Consider the following 20327-nt stretch of genomic DNA (forward strand, 5'->3'; position numbering starts at 1 on the left):
GAGACAAATAAGCTGATCAATAGCCGTAATTTGAGACTTGGCTCCAGTTCTGCCAGTTAAGTGAAAAACAGAAGTCAATTTGCAGCTTGATTTTTACAATGGTTTTCTGAGCTAATTCATCATGTTCCTAATTTTCACGGGTGGGACTTTTGTGACTGGTTGCTTTAGTGACAGCTCACCGATGCTGCTAATTCCCTTTACAATTAATCAGTTGTAAATGATTGTCTTCACAGCTTTTTCATGTGCTTCTGGTGAATACCTAGAAATGAAGAATCAAATGTGCAGTAAATGTGCCGCTGGGACGTATTCCTTGGGCACTGGGATCAAGTTTGATGAATGGGATGACCTGCCAGCAGGATTCTCCAATGTGGCAACTTTCATGGACACGGCTGTCGAATCAGCTGAGAATAAAGCCGATAGCTGTGACAAGTAAGAGGCGTATGGGCTGGTCTGTGGCCACACTGGTGAAGGGGTTGGTTTGACTCTCATGGATTTCCGTGGGCTTTGGATCAAGCTCATAGATTGCCGTGGGAACCAGTTGCTACGGTAGTATAGTAACATGTAGGTGGTGTTCACTGAAAACAGTGATAGGTAGACCACGCCCCTCAGCATGGAATGCTGGTTATGTGTTAGTGAAAGCTCTTGGAGTTTGATGATGCCATCAGCTGGTTAACGGAGAGGACAGTTGAACACGCTATGCTGTGTAAGTACAGAAAAATACATTGTGCAATAAAAGCAATCTCTGCACATTGCCAAGAAGCACACGTCAGGGATATTGAATAGTTGAGAAGAAAGGATAAATAAAATGGGCCCTATTTGACCCTGCTGGTCCACTGGCACAAAGTCAGTTTCATCATCTACCTGAGCCTTCCTCTGTGCTGGGGAACTCATCAGGTGGCTTCGGGCCAGTGGAATAGCATGACAGGAGTGGCTACTGAGCCACTACTTTCTGCCAATCCCCTGCTGTCATAGAATCATAGAGTTGGAAAGGACCTCAGGAGGTCATCTAGTCCAACCCCCAGCTCAAAGCAGGACCAATCCCCAAATGGCCCCCTCAAGAATTGAACTCTCAACCCTGGGTTTAGTAGGCCAATGCTCAAACCACTGAGCTATCCCTCCCCCCTGGCCTCCTAGATGACATTAGCAGCTGGTGAAACTTGGAACAACCCTGAACTGCTTTAACTTGTGCCTGAGTGGCTCTGGGATCTAAGAGGAGTAAAGGTGGCTTAAAACTACTTTTACACTCGGCATGATCTGTGCTGATTGCAGAAGGGCTGTTCTTAAGGATATGGCCCTCTGTATCCTAGACAAGCCTTCCTGATTGGGATTCATTAGAAGTTCCAGGAAACAGGGCCGCCCGGGGGGGACGACAAGTGGGGCAATTTGCCCCAGGCCCTACAGGGGCCCCCACGAGAGTTTTTCGGCACCCCTGGAGCGGGGTCCTTCACTCACTCCGGGGGCCCCAGAAAACTCTTGCGGGACCCGGGACCCTGAAGCTTCTTCCGCTCCGGGTCTTCAGCGGCGTGGGGTCCTTCCGCTCCGGGGCCGAAGGACCCCCCGCTGCCGAATTACCGCCGAAGACCCGGCACTTCAGTGGCGGGTCCCGCTTCGGCGGTAATTTGCGGCGGGGGGCCCCCGCCACGGGTCTTCAGGGCACTTCGGTGGCAGGGCCCGGAGTAGAAGGACCCCCCCGCCGCCGAATTACCTCCAAAGCGGGGGCCCCCTGCCGCCAAAGATCCCAGGTCCCCTGAATTCTCTGGGTGGCCCTGACAGGAAACAACATACATTTGCCCCCATTCATAATTTTGATGTGCAAAAAGGTAAGTTTTGACAGAGCACATAATCCTTTGTGTGAAAAATATGTGGGAAACCGATGTGAAAGGGTTGGGGAGTGAATCTAGCTACAGTGGGGTACTGTGTCCTTTAAAAGCTGCAAAGAGTCCTGTGGCACCTTATAGACTAACAGACGTATTGGAGCATGAGCTTTCGTGGGTGAATACCCACTTCGTCAGATGCATGCATGTATTCACCCACGAAAGCTCATGCTCCAGTACGTCTGTTAGTCTATAAGGTACCACAGGACTCTTTGCAGCTTTTACAGATCCAGACTAACATGGCTACCCCTCTGATACTTGTGTCCTTTACTGAGCAATATATTTTAAAATAGGAATGTTATAAATGTCTTCAGAGTTCTTGTGATCTAAAATAAGCCTTGTTTTGTTTATCTTTATCCAGCTCTTCGTGGACTCCTCATGGGAATTACATAGAGTCCAACAGAGATGACTGCACTGTTTCTCTAATCTATGCTGTGCATCTGAAGAAATCTGGTTCTGTCTTCTTTGAATACCAATATATTGACAATAACATCTTCTTTGAGTTTTTTGTAAGGCTTTTATACACTGAATCTAACCTCAAAGTAAATATGATGTGTTCCAGATAAAGACCTATTTTGGAATCAGCTTAGTTTTCTCCTCATCCAAGTTATTAATGTCTCTTTAGCTTATTAAATCTGAACAAATTTTAAAAATCTCATTTCCCCTCTACAATTTATGGTGCCTGTCTACTTTTTGCATTTCATTCAGCTTTGACAACAAGCCTAAACTAGTTGCTTTCACTTTACGGTAGGTTTTTCATAAGTGCCTAAGGGAGGTAGGAGCACAAAACCCATTGAAAGTCACCTTAATTTCTAGTCCTTTTCATAGCTAGGTTGTCTACAGTTTGCACAGTGCTATCAGCGGCATGCCATCTGTGTATGCAAGGCATGCATTGCATGTCCCAGGACCAGCTATGCCCATAGGATGATTCTGTCTGACCTCTGAATGCACATGGAGGACATAATATTTTATAACAAAATGGCCCCACATGTGCCAGGTCACCCACTGTATGTGTGGTGCGTGCAAGGTCACACTGTGTGGTGGACACCATTTTGTTCTACAAAATGGTGTCCTTCATGTGGCGTGACCTTGCATGTATGGTGCGTGAGATCACACTGTTCTACCAATTGACAGCCTCCGGACAGTGTGACCTCACACACATCCTACGTGTGAGATCATACTGCATGGAGAATGCCATTTTGTGAAGCCCTCCACACAATGTGACCATGCGTGCACTGTACATGTGAGGTCACGCCTCATGGCGGACAGCATTTTGTGTGCAAGTGTAGAATTGCATGGCTGATTAAGAATGCCATGGCATGCCACTGAATGCCAGGACGTTTGGGTTCCTAGAACCACATGGGAATGTTTAAATTCTCACAGAATCCATTTTTTCATATTTCTTTTGAATGTCATGAAAATATTCGTGGGCCTTGATAATATGTCTGATCCTACAGTTCTTCCATATGTGAGTACTGTTCACTCATGTAGGTAGTTCTATAGATTCCAGTGGGAGCTCTGGCATGAGGAAGGTTCTTAAGTTTGGGTCTAGAGTAGAGCTGGTGAGAAATGGTTTTCCCATCCCACGATTGCTTTTGAGAGATCGAAATTTTGTCCCGTCTCAAATCAGGATGAAAAATCAGAATCTTGAAAATATCCACAAACCAAAAAACGGAAACTTTTTTTTTTTTGGTTCAGAACAATTCAAATGTCTTGTTTTAATTTAGCCCCTTTTTCTTTAACCTTTTCTTTAGTCTGATCAGCTGAAATTTCAAAACGAAAAGTTGTGTAGAACCAGAAAAATGGGTCAGTTTTGAACATGTTGGAACAAAGCAGTTTTGAAAAATTTTTCCTCAACATTGTTTTCAAGCCAGGAAATCCATCAAAACTGACCCTCCTGTGCCAATAGTTTCAGTTTCAATGAATGGCTTTTTATGACCAAAAAAAAAAAAAAATTGTTGAAAAATTCCTGATGAATTCTTGCCCAAAGTCCCTTTAACTTGGAAAAATATAATCTAGTTTGGCCAGCATTGTTTACACAGAAAGTTGTGTGGGACTCTAAATATGTGACTATCCTTACGACAGTCTGGAAATGAGAATCCCAGTGTCATACAGCAGCAAAGAGTCCTGTGGCACCTTATAGACTAACAGACGTTTTGGAGCATGAGCTTTCGTGGGTGAATACCCACTTTGTCGGATGCATGTAGTGGCAGCTTAATCCAAAAGTTTCAGAAATGGCTAGTGATTTTGGATTTCTCTGTTTTTGGGTGTCTGATCTGAGACGCCTTCAAGGGACCTGATTTTCAGAAAGAGCTGTGAACCTGCTTTCTGCTGAAAAGGGTCTCAAGTTGGGCACTCAAAACTCAAAATCACTAGTCACTTTTGGAAATCTTGGTCTCCGTCTTTGGGAAAGGATCGGTCTGTGTCACTACCATGCAGAGAGAGAAGGATGAAAAGTGAGCTATTGCTGAGGTTTAAGATTGGGATTTTTGAAAGAGCTCCACACAGATTTCACTGCCCACTTGGTACTTCTTCAGACAAGCACCTTGCGTGCTTTCTCCCATGCTTCCTCTCATGTTTGAGAGTTGCTTCCTGTAACCATCCACAGAGCTACCTCCTTATCCACCTTCAAATCCCTCCTTAAAACTCGCCTTGTGATGCCCACAAAAAACTTGACAAACTTGACAACTTACAGAGACCAGTGCCGATCATGGTGACAAACATTGCCATTCTAAGCGCTTGGGGCAGAAACCATCTTTTTGTTCTGTGTTTGTACAGCACCTAGCACAGTGGTGTCCTGGTCCATGACTATGGCTCCTAGATGCTATGGTAATCCAAATAATAATGATAAAAAGACTTAGGAGCGCAGATCCCATTGATTTTCAGTGGGACCTATAAGTCATTTGTGCTTTGAAAGATTCTCTATCTTGCTTTGCCTGACAGTGTTGTATTTGCTGCTGAATGTTAAGAAGGGGGCAAATGAGGAGAGAGATGGCAGCTTGGAATAAGTGTCCTGGAAATTGTCCATCTCTGTCTCTGACTTTCTCTTGCTCTGTCTGGCGGGTGAGTCATTGCCATCTGCAAAGCACTGTCATGCTATTTCACAGCGGTGCTAGGCCTTAATTAATGTTTTTAGGGTATTTTGAGATGCTGGGATGAGAGCCTCTCTATCTAAGTGCAAAGCACCATTATCCTTAGTAAGGGATAGGAGAGGAAGACAAAAAAAAACTTGATTTCGATGCCTGAGTTCCTTTATTGCTGCAGCTGTTACTTGAATAAAATCTACTGCACTTTGATAATAGAAAGTGCATACTGTATTATTAAACCTCTTTCACTTTTTATCGTATGTCCTGCCTGATTCATAAGAAGTAAGCAGCAAAATATGCTTTTACCGCCAGATGCATGTAGCAGAATATGATCCTCCCTGTGGTTTCTTGACTGACTAGTGATTGATTTTCCTCCTGCAGAGGAGCAAAAATGTTGTTTATTTGAGCAGTAGGTCTGAAAGCTGCTTCCCACATATTATTTGCTCTGATCAACAAAGCACTGATGGTTGGTCACCTCCTTACATTTGTCATTCCTTTTATATATATCAATTAGCAGGCTGTCATTTTAAAAGCCATTAACCAAATAATTGTAACTTGGCAGCTAGATTTTCATCCTGATGCCCTGCACTTCAGGGCTCCATAGGTAATAGGCCTTTAAGAATGCACTTTCCCCCAGAATGCATTGTTGATTAAATATTTTTCATCATTACATCAGCATCCCCCTATAGTTTAGGTATAGAATCTATTTGGCTTAGATATTTATATGGCCCCCATGATATCTGAATACCTCATAATTTTTTTCACGTATTTAAACTTCCCACAGCCCTGTGAGATAGGGCAGCCCTATTAACCCCATTTTAAAGATGGGAAATGGAGGCACTGAGAAATAATGGTCCAGCTCCACAAGGGTACCTAGGCACCTAACCCCCAGTTTTAGGTACTGAGTTTTAGGCAAAACCCCATCTCAGCTGCAGCCCTAGTCTGTGGGTGCCTAAACTCATTCAGCTCCTATTGTTTTACAGTAAAAGTTCCCTTGGTGTCCAAGTCTGTGCCTCTGGGCATGGGCACTGCTGCCCCACTCTAGGCATCTGGACGCCTGTCTCCTGCCTAAGCCTCAGTTTGATCCACAGACCTGGGAAAAATAGGTGTTCCTCCCCTTAACTCACCCATGGAGCCTGATCTGACTGGTATGTTCTACCCAAAATAGCAGCACCAGGAGGAGCTCTAGAGAGTATTCCCTGGGGAAGTGGGAGACGCCAGGTTCAAATCCCGTTCTGCCTGAGAAGGGGTTGGAACAGGGATTTGCTGCTTCTCAGATAAGTGCTTTAGCAGCTGGCCTATAGGGGGATTCTTGCACTTCCTAAGTTGGTATTTAATTATTCAGTTAAAGTGGAACAACTTCAATAGGTGAGCTGGAGACAGACCCACATCAGAATATCCCACAGTGTGATCTGAGCTGTTAGGCATGCTCGGAGACCACCTAGGTCTACACAAAGCAGCAGCATGAGGAGGAGATCCTCTTCCATACTTTTAGCTCAGTGGCTAAGGCACTCAGCTGAGAGGTGGCCCATCCCTGTTCCAGTCCCTTCTCCTCAGGCAGAGAGGGGAATTTAGCACTATATTTGGAAGTCCTCTCTTAGACTGCTAGTGATTTTGCATGTGTTTTCCGGATGTCCTTTGCAACAAGTAATACAGCCCCTGTCCTGAATGCGGTGAGATGAGGACAGACAGCAGAATCACACAGCTTTTAGTCTACTGTCTATAGGCATCCTTCTGCAGTGTGTCCTGACTGAGACAGTTAACCAGATGTCTGATTGTGGCCACTGTTTTTAATTGACAGATTCAAAATGATCAGTGCAAAGAGATGGACTCCACGGCCGACAAATGGGTGAAATTAACAGACAACGGCGAATGGGACTCTCATTTTGTAAGTGCTAAGTATTGCTCCACAGAGCTTTCCTTTTGTTTATAAATTAACATTGATTCTTATGAGATGTGAGCGAGGGAGGGCCACATCCTGTGAATTCAGTGGCTCTGAAAGGAGCACAGCTTCTCTCAGGAGCAAGAGATGTGTGCTCTAAGGACCTGATCCAAAGCCCGTTCAAGTCTATGCAGGCCTTCCCACTGACTTCACTGAATCAGGCTCCTTAAGAAATCAGGTAGATATATAGGAATCTGAATTCCACAGGGCGCTCCCATTCATTGTGATCTGTATCTTCCAAAATGCTTGCTCATTCACTTGCACCGAAGATTGTTCCCTGCCATGTGAATGACACTGCAGTCCACGGGCGTTGTTTGTGCACATTTGAGGGTAGGATTTGGCCTTTTAATTTCAAGTGCATTTCTAGGGGATGGACTGCACTGATTTTTCTCAGAAGTTTGAAAACTAGCTGTGACTGGGATCCCAGGGGTGCCAGGCTCAGATTGCTCAGTTAGGGCAAACTGCAAAGAATGGGGCAGACAATCCCCAAATACTTAGATTTACCAAGCCAGCAACAAAACAGCTTCTACAACACCGTACTGGTTACCCAGAAGCCAAAAACACAGTCCCCTTAAAGCAACCCAGCCTGGGGCTTCCTCCCAGACAGCCATGTCAAATATGATGAGGATTATTGAAAATTTGTTCATCATTTGAAGAAGTTCTACCAATCCCAAAGGATTGGACACATTACCCACCAAGTGCATTAATATTTCAGATCTTACCCAAATACCCATTTACAGCCAATTCTTATTAACTAAACCTAAATTTATTAAAAAAAGAAAAGAGAGCGCGTTGGTTAAAAACTCATTATACATACAGACATGAATATAGTTCGTAGGTCAGTTTCGTAGCAGAGATGGTGACCTTTCGAGTTGCAAAAGAGTTCTTTCAGAATTAGTTCATCGGTTCAGTCCAATGTTCAATATCAGGGTATCCCAGAATGAAACTGGAGATCTCAATCTTGTGGCTGAAACTTCCCCTGACAAAACATGAGCGGATATGAGATGAAAGGATCAGGGTCCCAAAAGCCCTGTATACATTTTCCGGCCAGCCTCTTGACTGCGTGCAGTTCTTGGGTGACCAATAGTGTCTTTTAAGAAACCTCCTATTTCCTAAACATCACCGGTAATTAGCTACATGGATTAGCATAAGGCAATTGCCTATCTCCCACCATTTGCAGGTGATTTGCTATATACTTCAAAGAGAAATCAAGAGAGTGATATCACTACATTCACAGTTCATTTTAATGTTAATATCTCTTTGATTTCTGAATTAACAGAATACAGTGACAGACAGGAATTGTCTGGTTACATTGTTAACCTCTAACAATATATATGTAAACACACAAAACCCACAAACATTATCTACTAATATGTCTCCAAAGGTTTAATCTGGGTCAATTAGCCTGCTAGTTGTGTAACCCTTTCTGGCCCTGTGTCACACAGTTTCATTGAATTAGTGCAACCGTTCCATATGCAGCTCCTCTTATATCACATTGGAGGTCCCCAATAGGGGGCCCCCACTCATTTAACTAAATTGGTTTCTACATGAGTTGTGTTCAGTCAGTGCCCAGAGCATGTAAACTAGCCCTGAGTTTATTTGTGGTAAACAAATTTCATCCCTCATTAGCCTTCAGACTGAGGCTTGGGCTACCCAAAAAGTTTTGCTGGCATAGCTATATGGGTTAGGAGGGTGAAAAAAATCACATCCCCGATTGACATAGCTATGATGGCAAAAGCCCCAGAGTAGACACCAAAGAGTCCTTTTGTTCAGGGGACTGGTATAAGCTGTTCTTTTTGCCAGTATAAGCTGTGTCTCCACTAAGAGGGTTTGCTGGTATAGCTCCACCAGCGGCAAATAAAATAATAATAATATATGGAGATATACCTATCTCATAGAACTAGAAGGGACCTTGAAGGTCATTGAGTCCAGTCCCCTGCCTTCACTAGCAGGACAAAGTACTGATTTTACCCCAGATCCCTAAATGGCCCCCTCAAGGATTTAACTCACAACCCTGGGTTTAAGCAGGCCAATGCTGAAACCACTGAGCTATCCCTCCCCCAAACCCTTTCTAATGTAGGCAAGGCCTCCCACTGGTGGGTTTTACTCTGGAGTGCTTTCTGTTTAGACTCTAACAAGAATGTAGTTTTTAGTTTACCTGACTGTGAGCCTGGCTGGGCTGTTTGCAGAGGCATAAGCAAACTAAGCAATTGCTTAGGGCCTCAAGCAGCTCACGGGGGGTGGAAGGGAGGGCTGTTGGCTTTTTATTATAAGAACTTGCCTGTTTTAGTATTGTTGCGGGGGTGCGTGGGGGAGGGGCAAAATATTCCTGTTTAGGGCCTCCAATAGGCTAGCACCGGCACTGGGTCTTCGCTCAGTAGCTCCTTTATAATTCCTCACCTTGAGCAAACACAAAGCATGAGGTTTTGAAAAGTGCTCAGTGTTAACCTAACCCTAGCCCTGCCTGGGCCTGTTCTGCACTTGAAAATGGTACCCGTCTAACTATGTCAGTGAATTTTGTATCAAGATAGTTATACCAGTACAGCCCTTGTGTGGCTGCAATTATACCAGTATACAAGTGCTGTATCCTGGTGTAGCTTATTCTCTTTCCCATAGGGAATAACTATACCCATACAAAGCACCTTTATTACTTCATCCACACGGGGGGTGAGGAGGCTAGGGGGGTGATACTGCTTTTACTGTACCGGTATAGTTAAAATGGCACAACTTTCTAGTGCCATCAAGGCCTTGGTAAATGGGAGCAGAGAGAGGCCAACGCTGAGCACTTTTGAAAATCCCAACCCATATAGCATACGTAAAGGTATGGCTTGTTAAAATACTGGGCCCTGTTTTTTAAAAGGTGAATTGTGTGGCTTTAAAAACAAACTGATTGATTAAGATCCTAGATCTGGAACAGAGTAGAGTTAAAAATGACTGAGCATGAGCACCAGGGGAATTCTATCGAATCCTGGTGTGCTGGGCACCTGCAACTGTGGGTTGGCTGGACGGGACTGACTCTTCCCCCCTCCCCCACTGCTTACTGTTGGCTTAGGGGGACTTGCACTGCACCTCTTCAAGGGAGGTGTCAGAGCCTCCCTGCCTCCATAATACCTGCATCTGCCCTCTATAAAGAGGGCACTGTTGCATCCTCCTTATCGATCTGTGCCTCCTACAACCCATGCCTTACAAAACAGTTGACCCGCAGAATCCCCAAATGCTCCAAGGATGTGAGGAAAATGAGTCACTGAAATGAGTGACATGTACTAGGAGATAAAAGAACAACGTCAAGCAGGTGGTCAATCAACAGATGATGATGCGAAGTATCATTCTTTTGTTGTTGCAGGTAGCTTTGAAACCAGGGGCTAATATATTATATTGGAGAACAACGGGGATTCTTATGGGTTCTAAAGTGGTGAAACCTGTTCTGGTGAAAAACATCACAATTGAAGGTATGGAATATCATACTATCAGCTAATAACTAAACTGTCTACTGTACATTGCAATAATAATTGATGTTTTATTCCAGCCACTGTCTTTAAGGACAGATACGTTGTTTTTGGAGAAAAAAATTGACATAATCACAGTAAACCTTTCTTTCTTTCTTTCTTTCTTTCTTTCTTTCTTTCTTTCTTTCTTTCTTTCTTTCTTTCTTTCCCTTATTTAAACTAATTATTCCATGCATTCTGTTTTTACTTTTCGAAATCTCTAGGAAAATATTTAGTCCACTGATGTCCTGAGAACTATGATACATGGAATTAATTCGTAAATGGTGACGCCTGCTGGGGAAGATTGGAATTGTAGAAGAAAAAAAAACCTCAGGCTGTCTGCAACAGCACAACATAGCAGACCTTTATTACAACTGGGCTTGTCTACACTTGGAAATTGACCAAAATTTCAGAATCAGAGTGGTGACTAATACTGAATAACTGTTACAGAATTATTATTCTAAAATAGGCCATTACATTATAAAACACTCAGGACTTGGAAATTTACTCTAATATTCCAGAATAGCTATGTTGGTATATTTCCAAGTATAGATAAGCCCTTAGTTTCATATAATGTAATGCTCATCCAGGTCAAACTCTCATTGAAGGGAATGGGAGTTTGGCCTGGGTAAGGATTGTAGAACCAGAGTCTCAGTTAGCAAAGCCCAGCGGACTCAAACTAGCAATGAGTGACTGTTCAGTGTTCTTATACAGTGTCTGTTTTCCCCAAAACAACTGTGTAGGCGGGAGCTGCAGGTACTGCTGCTCTCTATTTTTGTGCCTATTTATGTGCTTAACCTGTGCTTTGCTTTACAGGAGTTGCATATACATCTGAATGCTTTCCATGCAAACCTGGTACATTCAGTGATAAGCCAGGGTCTTCCAATTGCCAGGTGTGTCCCAGAAATACCTACTCAGAGAAAGGAGCTAAGGAATGTACCAACTGTAGCGAAGAAACACATTATGCAGGTACAGGGCATAAGCCAAAAAGAATACATGAACATGTGTCTGCTTCAGTATTATTATCAGCTCTGCGTGCTTTTATGGAGCTCTGTACATACATACACAGGAATCACTTCACCCACCACTGAAAAGTAGTTAGAAGAGATTGGTAATATTATTATTACCTTTTAAGAGATTGGGACACAAAAAGATTAATATGGTGCCGATCTGAAACTGCAGAGGGAATTTATATTTGCAATTTATAATGGCTCACACTGGAATTTGGCCAGGGTACTTTATAACTCCCATGCTCTAACAGAAAGCACCATGAGATCTTCAATGGCCCTGGTTTTAGATTTCCTCCAAATTATGGTAACCCCCAAGCTAATCTGAGGCATTGGTTCAGTACTGATTCACTGGCAGCTCCCCACTGCTTCCTTCAGCACCCGAGTGTTTCCTGGAGATCTCTTATTCAAACAGTCACCTGGTCGACCCCTCCTTGCACTGGGAGATCTGACTGGATCAGAGCACATGGTGGTTTGGCTGCAGACTGGACATGTGATAGACTTCGAAGCTCCTCTGTTTCCTTCCCATGATAGCAACTAGAAGCCATTAAGTAAAATGGACCACATTCATCCGTGACATAGCTCCATTGCACTTAAGCACATGCTTAACTTTAGGCATGTGAGTAACCCTTTGAAGCCTATGTGCCTACTCATGTGGTTAGAGTTAAGCATGTGCTTAAGTACTTTCCTCACTCAGGGCCTCGGAGCAGTGCAGCCACTGATCAGTCTCCTCCACAACGACTTCAGAGATGGGGAGAGGGGGCAGAGGGACTATGCAGCTGGGAGAGGGCCCATTTTCTGGGGAGTTTGGGGATTAGTGTATGGACAGGCATTACTTGGGTTGGAGCTGGTCCAATTATGGATTGTGACAAACCCCTTCCCTGATTCCCCACGAAGATCCCAGCCACATGCGGTTTCTATGCTTATTATTACTTATGAATTGTATTGCCATACCACGTATGTGCCCCAGTCACGGACCAGGACCCCACTGTGCTAGGTGCTGTACAAACACAGAACAGAAGGACAGTCCGTGTCCCAAGGCACTCGCATTCTAAGTATAAGACAAGAGAGGACAGGCGGATGCAGACAGACAGACTGGGGATCACAAGGAAACAATACTGATCAGCATAGTAGATAATGGTCTCAGTAGGTGAGCAGCCTAACAGTTGTCAAGCTTTTTGTAGGCACCATGGCAAAGGAGAGTTTTATGCAGACCAATAAGGTAGCTTTGCACGTGATTACAGGGAGCTCGTTCCAGGTGTGAAGGGCAGCACGGGAGGAGTGGGCGGTATTTTAGGTAACGTGAAGGTGTTACTTGAAAATCTAGTAAGTGGGCAGTGAAGGCTGACCCCATTGGCAGAGTGGAGGCAGAAGTCGGCATAGAATTGAAGGGCTGGAAGGTATCTTGGGAAGTCACCCAGTCCAACCTCTGAGCTGAGGCTGACCAAATATACCCTAGACCATCCCTGATAGGTGTTTATCCAACCTGTTCTTAAAAACCTTCAATGATGGGGATTCCACAACCTCCCTTGGAAGCCTGTGCCAGGGCTTAACTACTCTATGGCTAGGTTTACACTGCGGGGGGAGTTGACCTAAGATACGCAACTTCAGCTATGCGAATAGCGTAGCTGAAGTCGGCGTATCTTAGGTTGATTTACCTGGCCGCGAGGACAGTGGCAAGTCAACCACTGCTGTTCCCCCGTCGACTCTGCTTCTGCCTCTCGCACACGGTGGAGTTCCGGAGTTGATGGCAGAGCGATCGGGGATCGATTTTATTGCATCTACGCTAGACACGATAAATTGATCTGCAATAGATCGATCACTACCTGCCGATCCGGCGGGTAGTGTAGACGTACCCTTAGAGTTGGACAGTTTTGCCTAATATCTAACCCAAATCTCCCTTGCTGCAGGTTAAGCCAATTTCTTCTCCTCTTACCTTCAGTGGATTTGGAGAACAATCAATCATCATCCTTCTTATAATAGCCCAGGTATCGGCAACCTTTGGCACGCGGCCCACCAGGGTATGCCCCCTGGTGGGCCGGGCTGGTTTGTTTACCTGCCACGTCCGAAGGTTCAGCTGATCGCCGCTCCCACTGGCCGCGGTTCGCTGCTCCAGGCCAATGGGAGCTGCAGGAAGCAGCATGGGCTGAGGGATGTTCTGGCCGCCGCTTCCCACAGCCCCCATTGGCTTGGAACAGTGAATCGCGGCCAGTGGGAGCCGCAATCAGCCGGACCTGCGGACGTGGCAGATAAACAAACTGGCCCAGCCCGCCAGGGGGCTTACTTTGCTGGGTCATATGCCAAAGGTTGCTGATCCCTGTAATAGCCCTTAACATATTTGAAGACTGGTATCAGGTCCCCACCCAGTCTTCTTTTCTCAAGACTAAAACTTTCCTCATAAGTCAGGTTGTCTAAACTTTTTCTCATTTTTGTTGCTCTCCTCTGGATTCTCCAATTTGTCCACATCTTTCCTTAAGTGTGGTACCCAGAATTGGACAGAGTACTCCAGCTGAGGCCTCATCATTGTGAGCATATGAGAAATGATAGGTAGCATGGGGATAGACCATGAAAGTGAAGTCAGATAGTCTGTTTGTTGCATATACTGTGTATAAGTAGCATATTTGATGCATGCACATACACCGTATTGTGATGTTATCTCAAATACTGCCCATTTGCTTTGATGCTCTTGCAGACTAATTAGCTTCTACAGTTCTTTTTCTTATAGATTAAAATTTTGTATAGAGAACTGATTATCTGTCAGAAATGGCTCCTACCACTTTAACTGCTAACATTAGTATGGACACCGATTAGGGACTTGTGCCTGCTCCCATTTAAGTTAATGGGAATTTTGAAATTGACTTCAATGGGAATAAGTCCTGACCCCAGCAAAGTAAAACATTTCTGAAGGGACATACAAGTCAGTTTTCATTTATTATGAGAGAAGAATTTGATCACAGTGCTTGCATGATTGATGCAAATTGGGGTTTACTGTTATCACAGAGAAAAAGGGTTAGGTGCTGGTCAGACTGTATGGATGACTCAGTCCATGCCAAAGCAGACTATCGGACAGTACAAGTAATGCTTGAGTTTGTCAAAGGAACCCCGTGGATTTCAGTGGGAGTGGGGTGCCCAATTCTCATAGGCTCCTTTGAAAATCCCAGTGAATGTATTGTTGTTCCTGAATTAGCATTTTTCCTGTCCCATCTTGCAGTCTGGCTGGCTACCTCGATTTTCAGCCGTTTGGAAATCCTTTACCACTCTGTTCCTCATCCTTCCTTTTCAGATGAAGGATCCAGCCAATGTACAGAGCGTCCTCCTTGTACGAACAAAGACTTTTTCCAGATCCATACACTGTGTGATAAGGAAGGAAAGGTAAGTCAGATGTTCACTCAGATTCAGATTATTCGCCAGTTCATTGAGCCATTTGTGATCTAGTGGCCTGAACACAGGACAAGGAGCCCTGAATTTCTGAATTCTTGTCCTGCTTCCAGCATTGACTCTCTTAGTGGCCTCGGGCAAGTCTCTTAACCACACTCTGTTATCAGTTTATCCATCTGTAAATGCTCATTGCTCTTAGGTTTTTCTAAGACATCTATCATCGTGGTATGGAAGATCCTAATCTTGTAAACACTTGCATGTGTGATCAGTCTGACTGGGTCATTGGGATGACTCATGAGTGTAGATGTTTGCAAAATCAGGGCCTTGATAGAAATAACAACATATATGTGCCTCATAGGAACATCTTGAGGATTCATTGACTAGGGCTAGATAGTTTAAGCCAAGGGCAACCAGATCTACTGGATCTATTAGAGGGTGAGCTGCATTAGGAATGTGCCAGTTTTGTGGCTTTATTCTCATTACCCTCTCCCCTAGTCTCATGGGAACTCCTTTGCCAAAGCTCTGTGGGATTGTAAATGGGATTTAGAGGTTGAAGCGGCTGCTCATTGCAGCATTTTCCCCTGCAGCTCTTGCAGAAACTTGTCTGATCTGAGAGTTGATCCTTCAGAACTACTTTGCCCAAACCCTAGATCCGCTGATCCCAAGAGGCCCTTCCACCACCCTTAGATCCAGGGGAGGAGGTAGCAAGTGACCTGCCTCAGTAAGTCATCAAAATCCATTTAATCGATGCCCAACTGGAGCAACACCTGCTAACAAGATGGACCATTTCAGCTTAAGGTTGGCAGTCGATTATACCCCTCTTTGTACCTGCACCTGCTTTAATAAAAATCATATTAGAACATTCACTTTCAGAACATGGCAGCATGTGTAACCTTGACTTATCACACACACACTTCAAGCCACATAGTACTTGTACTCTGCAACCTCTTTCTGATGATGATGATGATGGGCCATCACTCGTTACCGAGTCTGATCATCTTCCATGGGTGTTATGGGTCCTCAGGTGGCTAATGAGGCCAATCCTTGAGCCACAAGTTCTATTACAATGAGGGCAGATGTTTTCAGACTCAGCAGGAGGCTGCTGACCATGACTGGAAGCCAGTCTCTCCTTCCTCCTTCACCTCTTGTCCTCTTCAGCTTGTTGGCGAGCAAGTTCAAAATGCAGGAGACCATCATGTAGGACTTCACTCCATTTTAAGCGATACTGGGCAAGTGTCTCCCAAGTGTCAATGTCAATATTACATTTTTTTAGGTTGTCCTCCAAGTCCTTATGACACTTCCATTGTCCACACACGTTATGGTACCCTTCTTTCAGCTGAGAGAACAGGACCTGTTTTGGGAGGCGATGGTCTGGCATCCGGACAATGTGACCAGTCCAGCGGAATTGCTGATGGGTGATCATTATTTTGATACTGCTGGGCTTTGCCTATTCCTGTCTTCCCATTTGATCTTCAGAATCTTACAAAGGGAGCGTTGATAGTGCCTCTCAAAGAGTTTCAAGTGGTGTCTATAGGTTGTCCAAGTTTCGGACCCATACAACAGTGTTGGGAGAATAATGGCTTGATAAACAAGAAACTTGGTGTCTGTTCGAATGTCATGATCTTCAAAAACCCTGTGCCATAAACAAGAAAAAGCTACACTGGCACAGCTCAGATGATGTTGAATTTCTGCATCAATATCTGCCTTGGATGAAAGATGACTTCCAAGGTAGAGGAAATGGTCGATGTTCCCCAGTGCCACTCCATTGATTTTGATAGATGGAGCATGTAATATATCTCATTTGGAGAGGGCTGATAGAGCACTTTAGTCTTCTTGATATTAAGAGTGAAACCAAGACATGCATAAGCATCGGCAAACACATGCAAGATAGTTTGAAGATCTTTCTCAGAGTGGGCAAAGATTGCGTTGTCATCAGCATACAGAAGTTCCACAGTGGATGTTGTGGAAATCTTACTTTTGGCTTTCAGCCTGCTAAGCCTGAACAGCTTTCCATCCATTCTGTAAATGATTTCAACATCAGCTGTAAACTTCCCAGCAGTTAGGTAAAGAATGACGACAATAAAAACCGCAGACATGGTTGGAGCGATGATACAGCCCTGTTTGACTCCTGTTTGTACTTGGAAAGGTTCACTCTGGGAGCCAGTGCTGCTCAGAACAGGTACACAATGCCACCAAGCAGATGAAGAACAACAAGGCAGCAGGTCTAGATGGGATCCCCGCTGAAATCTTTAAAGACAGTGGACCAGAGCTAATTCGGCAGTTTTACCTGCTTATCCTTAAAATCTGCATAAATGAGGCGATGCCCAGTGAAATGAGGGATGCCCTGATTGTCACCCTCTTCAAGAAAGGGGACAAAATGGATTGTGAAAATTATCGTGATATCTCCCTCCTAGCCATTGCAGGCAAAGTTCTGGCATGGATTCTTGCAACCCGCCTTCTGCCCCATCAGAAGAAATTTTACTGGAGTCACAGAATCGTTTCTGACCATGTCGTGGAACTGCGGATATGATCTTCACAGCACGGCAGCTGCAAGAAAAGTGTCGGGAGCAAAACCGACCACTGTACATGGCTTTTATTGTTCTAACTAAAGCCTTTGATTCAGTGAATCGCCATGCCCTCTGGACTGTACTCTCTAAGATTGGATGTCCTGATAAATACATCAATGTCCTAAAATTGCTTCATAATAACATGAAAGCAACTGTTCTGAAGAGCACTGGCTCCCAGAGTGAACCTTTCTTTCAAAAGTAACCTCTTTCTAATGACTTAGTAAATTAATAGCATTTGCCACTACACTCAAGGTAGCAGGCTGTAATTGTAGTCTCCTGCAGGTGCACTGTAATAGATCTGTGAAATTCAAGTCCCTCCTCAAGGCTCACTTGCTCTGATTAGCCTCCCAACGCCGACCTCCGAGTCCACCACTCCTGCTTTCTTGATAACCTTTCCCTCAAACTACTATCAAATGAACTCATCACAATTACATTTCAGGGTCTAGAGCGTATAAACAAGTCATTGTCTGTATGAAATTTTGGTTTGTACTGACTTCGCTAGTGCTTTTTATGTAGCCTATTGTAAAACTTGGCAAATATCTAGATGAGTTGATGTACGTACCCCCTGGAAGACCTCTGCTTACCCCTGGTTGAGAACCACTGTCCTAAGGGATTGCTCCAAAGCCTGTTGAAGTTGATGGAAGTCTTTCCATGAGCTTGAGGTTTTCAAAAGGGTCTAAGGGATTTAGCCACCCAATTCCCATTGGGTTTCATTGACTTTCTCCTTTGAAAATCCCAACCTGATTGGCTTAGTTTGTATGCACATTGAGTTCAACAGGATTACTTGTGGGTGTAATGTTTACTCAATTGCATGGAGTCTTTATACAAGAGCTAGTAGTAGTAGTAGTAGTTTATTTTAAATGACATGCATACCTGCTCCAGAAATAACAATATGCTGGCAAATCCATAAGGCCATGTCAACTGCACTGCAGCTTAGAACACAAAAAGGGCAGCATATTTACCTTGGATTTCCCCTGTTACTATGTGGCAGTTATCTTCTATTGCGACAGTCATCTCCAGAGAGGTAAAGAGAGACGTACATGAACTCAGTGGCCTATAATTTAAAATGCTGCCAAATTGAGTCCTGTATATATTTTTCCACTTTGGAACCTATCTACTTTTCTGCTCTTGAGCTATTGAATCTTTATTGGCCTAATCCAATGCCTAATGCATTAGTTTTCAAACTGTGGGGCATGCCTCCCTCCTCCTCCTCCTCTCCCCCCCCCCCCCGGGTGGGCACAACAAGGTTAATGTGGGGGGAGGGGCAGAGACCTGACTGGTTAAGAATTTTTTCTTGTTTCTTCAGTAATAAGGATTCGTCTGACTAGCTGAGTCTCCTGCTTCAAGTCCAGCAGGCTGGAAGAACAAAAAGGAAAAAGGATCAGAGGAGGGGGAGGGAGAAGTAGCAGAACGAAGGGGAGTGAGAAAAGAATGACAGGGAGAAAGGAAAACCTAAGCCAAGAAAAGTACAGAGAGCAACAACAAATCTAGAATTGGGGCTCTGTTGGCCAAAGCATCTGGGAATCCCTATCCCTTATCCTGGCTTGGAGAGGAGAGTCGAACTTTCTGTCACATCCATCGAAGTGAGAGCAGGGGTGCCAGCTATCATTGCCGGCCATCCCAAGGCTGCGCTCTGGGTTAACAGGCCAATCAATTTTCTTGCAGCTCTAGCTTGGCCAGGGGTAAAGGGCCTGACCTCTACCCATTCTTCCTCTCCTTGGTTACCCCTTGGGGACCAATCTTCCCTACCCTAGGGCCTATGAGTGTGGGCGACTGCAGCTCTTCCAGTGTTTGAAGCAAGGGACCATATGGGGACTGCCCAGAAGAGTCAATGTGGTTCAGACCTGGGGCTGTGTTTGTAGCCGGCAAGCGTGTTTGGCACAACCAGGCAGGGTTCTGGAGTCCCAAATTGGCAGGGAAAGCAGGGGCAGAAGTAGTCTTGGCACATCAGTTGGTAGCCCCAAAGGGGTTTCCGTGATCCAACCTGTCACAGTGGCGTAGTCGAGCAGGATCTGTGCACAGCTGATTGCTTTCAGATACTGGTAGTGATTTTAAGTGAGTTTTGGGTGTGGTGGTTGGAGAACAGACAAAATGGTTATTGGTTTGTTATTTTCTGTTTGCTTATTTCGGGGAAGAGAATAGAGGCAGGAAAATCAGCAACATGAGTGAGAGCGAGGCTCAGAAAAAGCTAGAACTGCACAGGTTGCAAATGGCTGAGAAAGAAAATGAACATAAAAGACTGATGGAATTAAAACAAATGAAAATTAATGCAAAAACGGCCAGGGAGGAGGCTGCCCACAAGAGAGCTATGGAGCCAGAGGCAGCCAGAGAGGAGGCTGCCCATAAAAGAGCCCTGGAGTTAAGAGACAGAGAAATACAGGCCCAGAAGCATGAATTGGCTGTTACGGAGTTGAAGAGACAAAACTCTCCAACTGCTGGCTCAGCTTTCCCCAAAATCCACAAATGGGAGTGACTATGTCCACAGTATGGTGAATCCAGCGATATTGCTGAATATTTCATCTCCTTGAGAGACTGTGCATCCTCCATGCTATCCCCGGAGATCAAAAGAGGAACACATTGATAGCAAAATTGACTGGCAGAGCTATGGACATATTCAATGAGATGCCTATTGATCATGCTTCAAACTATGGTAAATTTAAGGAACTCGTTTTGAAAGTTTCAGGTTACACCTGAAACATACAGGGTTAAATTCAGGAGTCTTAAGAAGGGATCTGGATTGAGTAATGTGGCTTATGTAAATGAAATGAGAGATTTGGTAGATAAGTGGGTGAGGGGGAAAGGCATTACAAGCTTTGAAGGAATGTGTGATTTGGTTACTCAGGAACAATTCCTGAATATGTGCAATGATGATGTAAAACAGTATTTATGGGACAAAAAGGTGAATGCAGCTGTATTTACAGACTCTCTTATGAGCAAGGACAATTCAACATAAACCACTGGCAGAGGGGTACAGGGTTGGGGGAAAGC

The 20327-nt window shown here is 44.5% G+C and overlaps 1 protein-coding gene across 1 annotated transcript in view; it reads left to right on the forward strand.

Moving 5' to 3' along the window:
• The window catches only part of LOC123375171 (endosome/lysosome-associated apoptosis and autophagy regulator family member 2-like), a 151573-nt gene that overhangs the window by 90340 nt on the left and 40906 nt on the right, over positions 1-20327 (forward strand). Inside the window, exons 3-8 of the mRNA XM_045025893.1 lie at positions 234-429; positions 2236-2383; positions 6762-6848; positions 10246-10351; positions 11204-11356; positions 14678-14766. Coding sequence (XP_044881828.1) covers positions 234-429; positions 2236-2383; positions 6762-6848; positions 10246-10351; positions 11204-11356; positions 14678-14766 — 779 coding nt within the window. The remainder of the gene's footprint in view (positions 1-233; positions 430-2235; positions 2384-6761; positions 6849-10245; positions 10352-11203; positions 11357-14677; positions 14767-20327) is intronic.

This window comes from Mauremys mutica, chromosome 1 (assembly GCF_020497125.1).
Source record: "Mauremys mutica isolate MM-2020 ecotype Southern chromosome 1, ASM2049712v1, whole genome shotgun sequence".
In the NCBI taxonomy this organism is placed as follows: Eukaryota; Metazoa; Chordata; order Testudines; family Geoemydidae; genus Mauremys; species Mauremys mutica.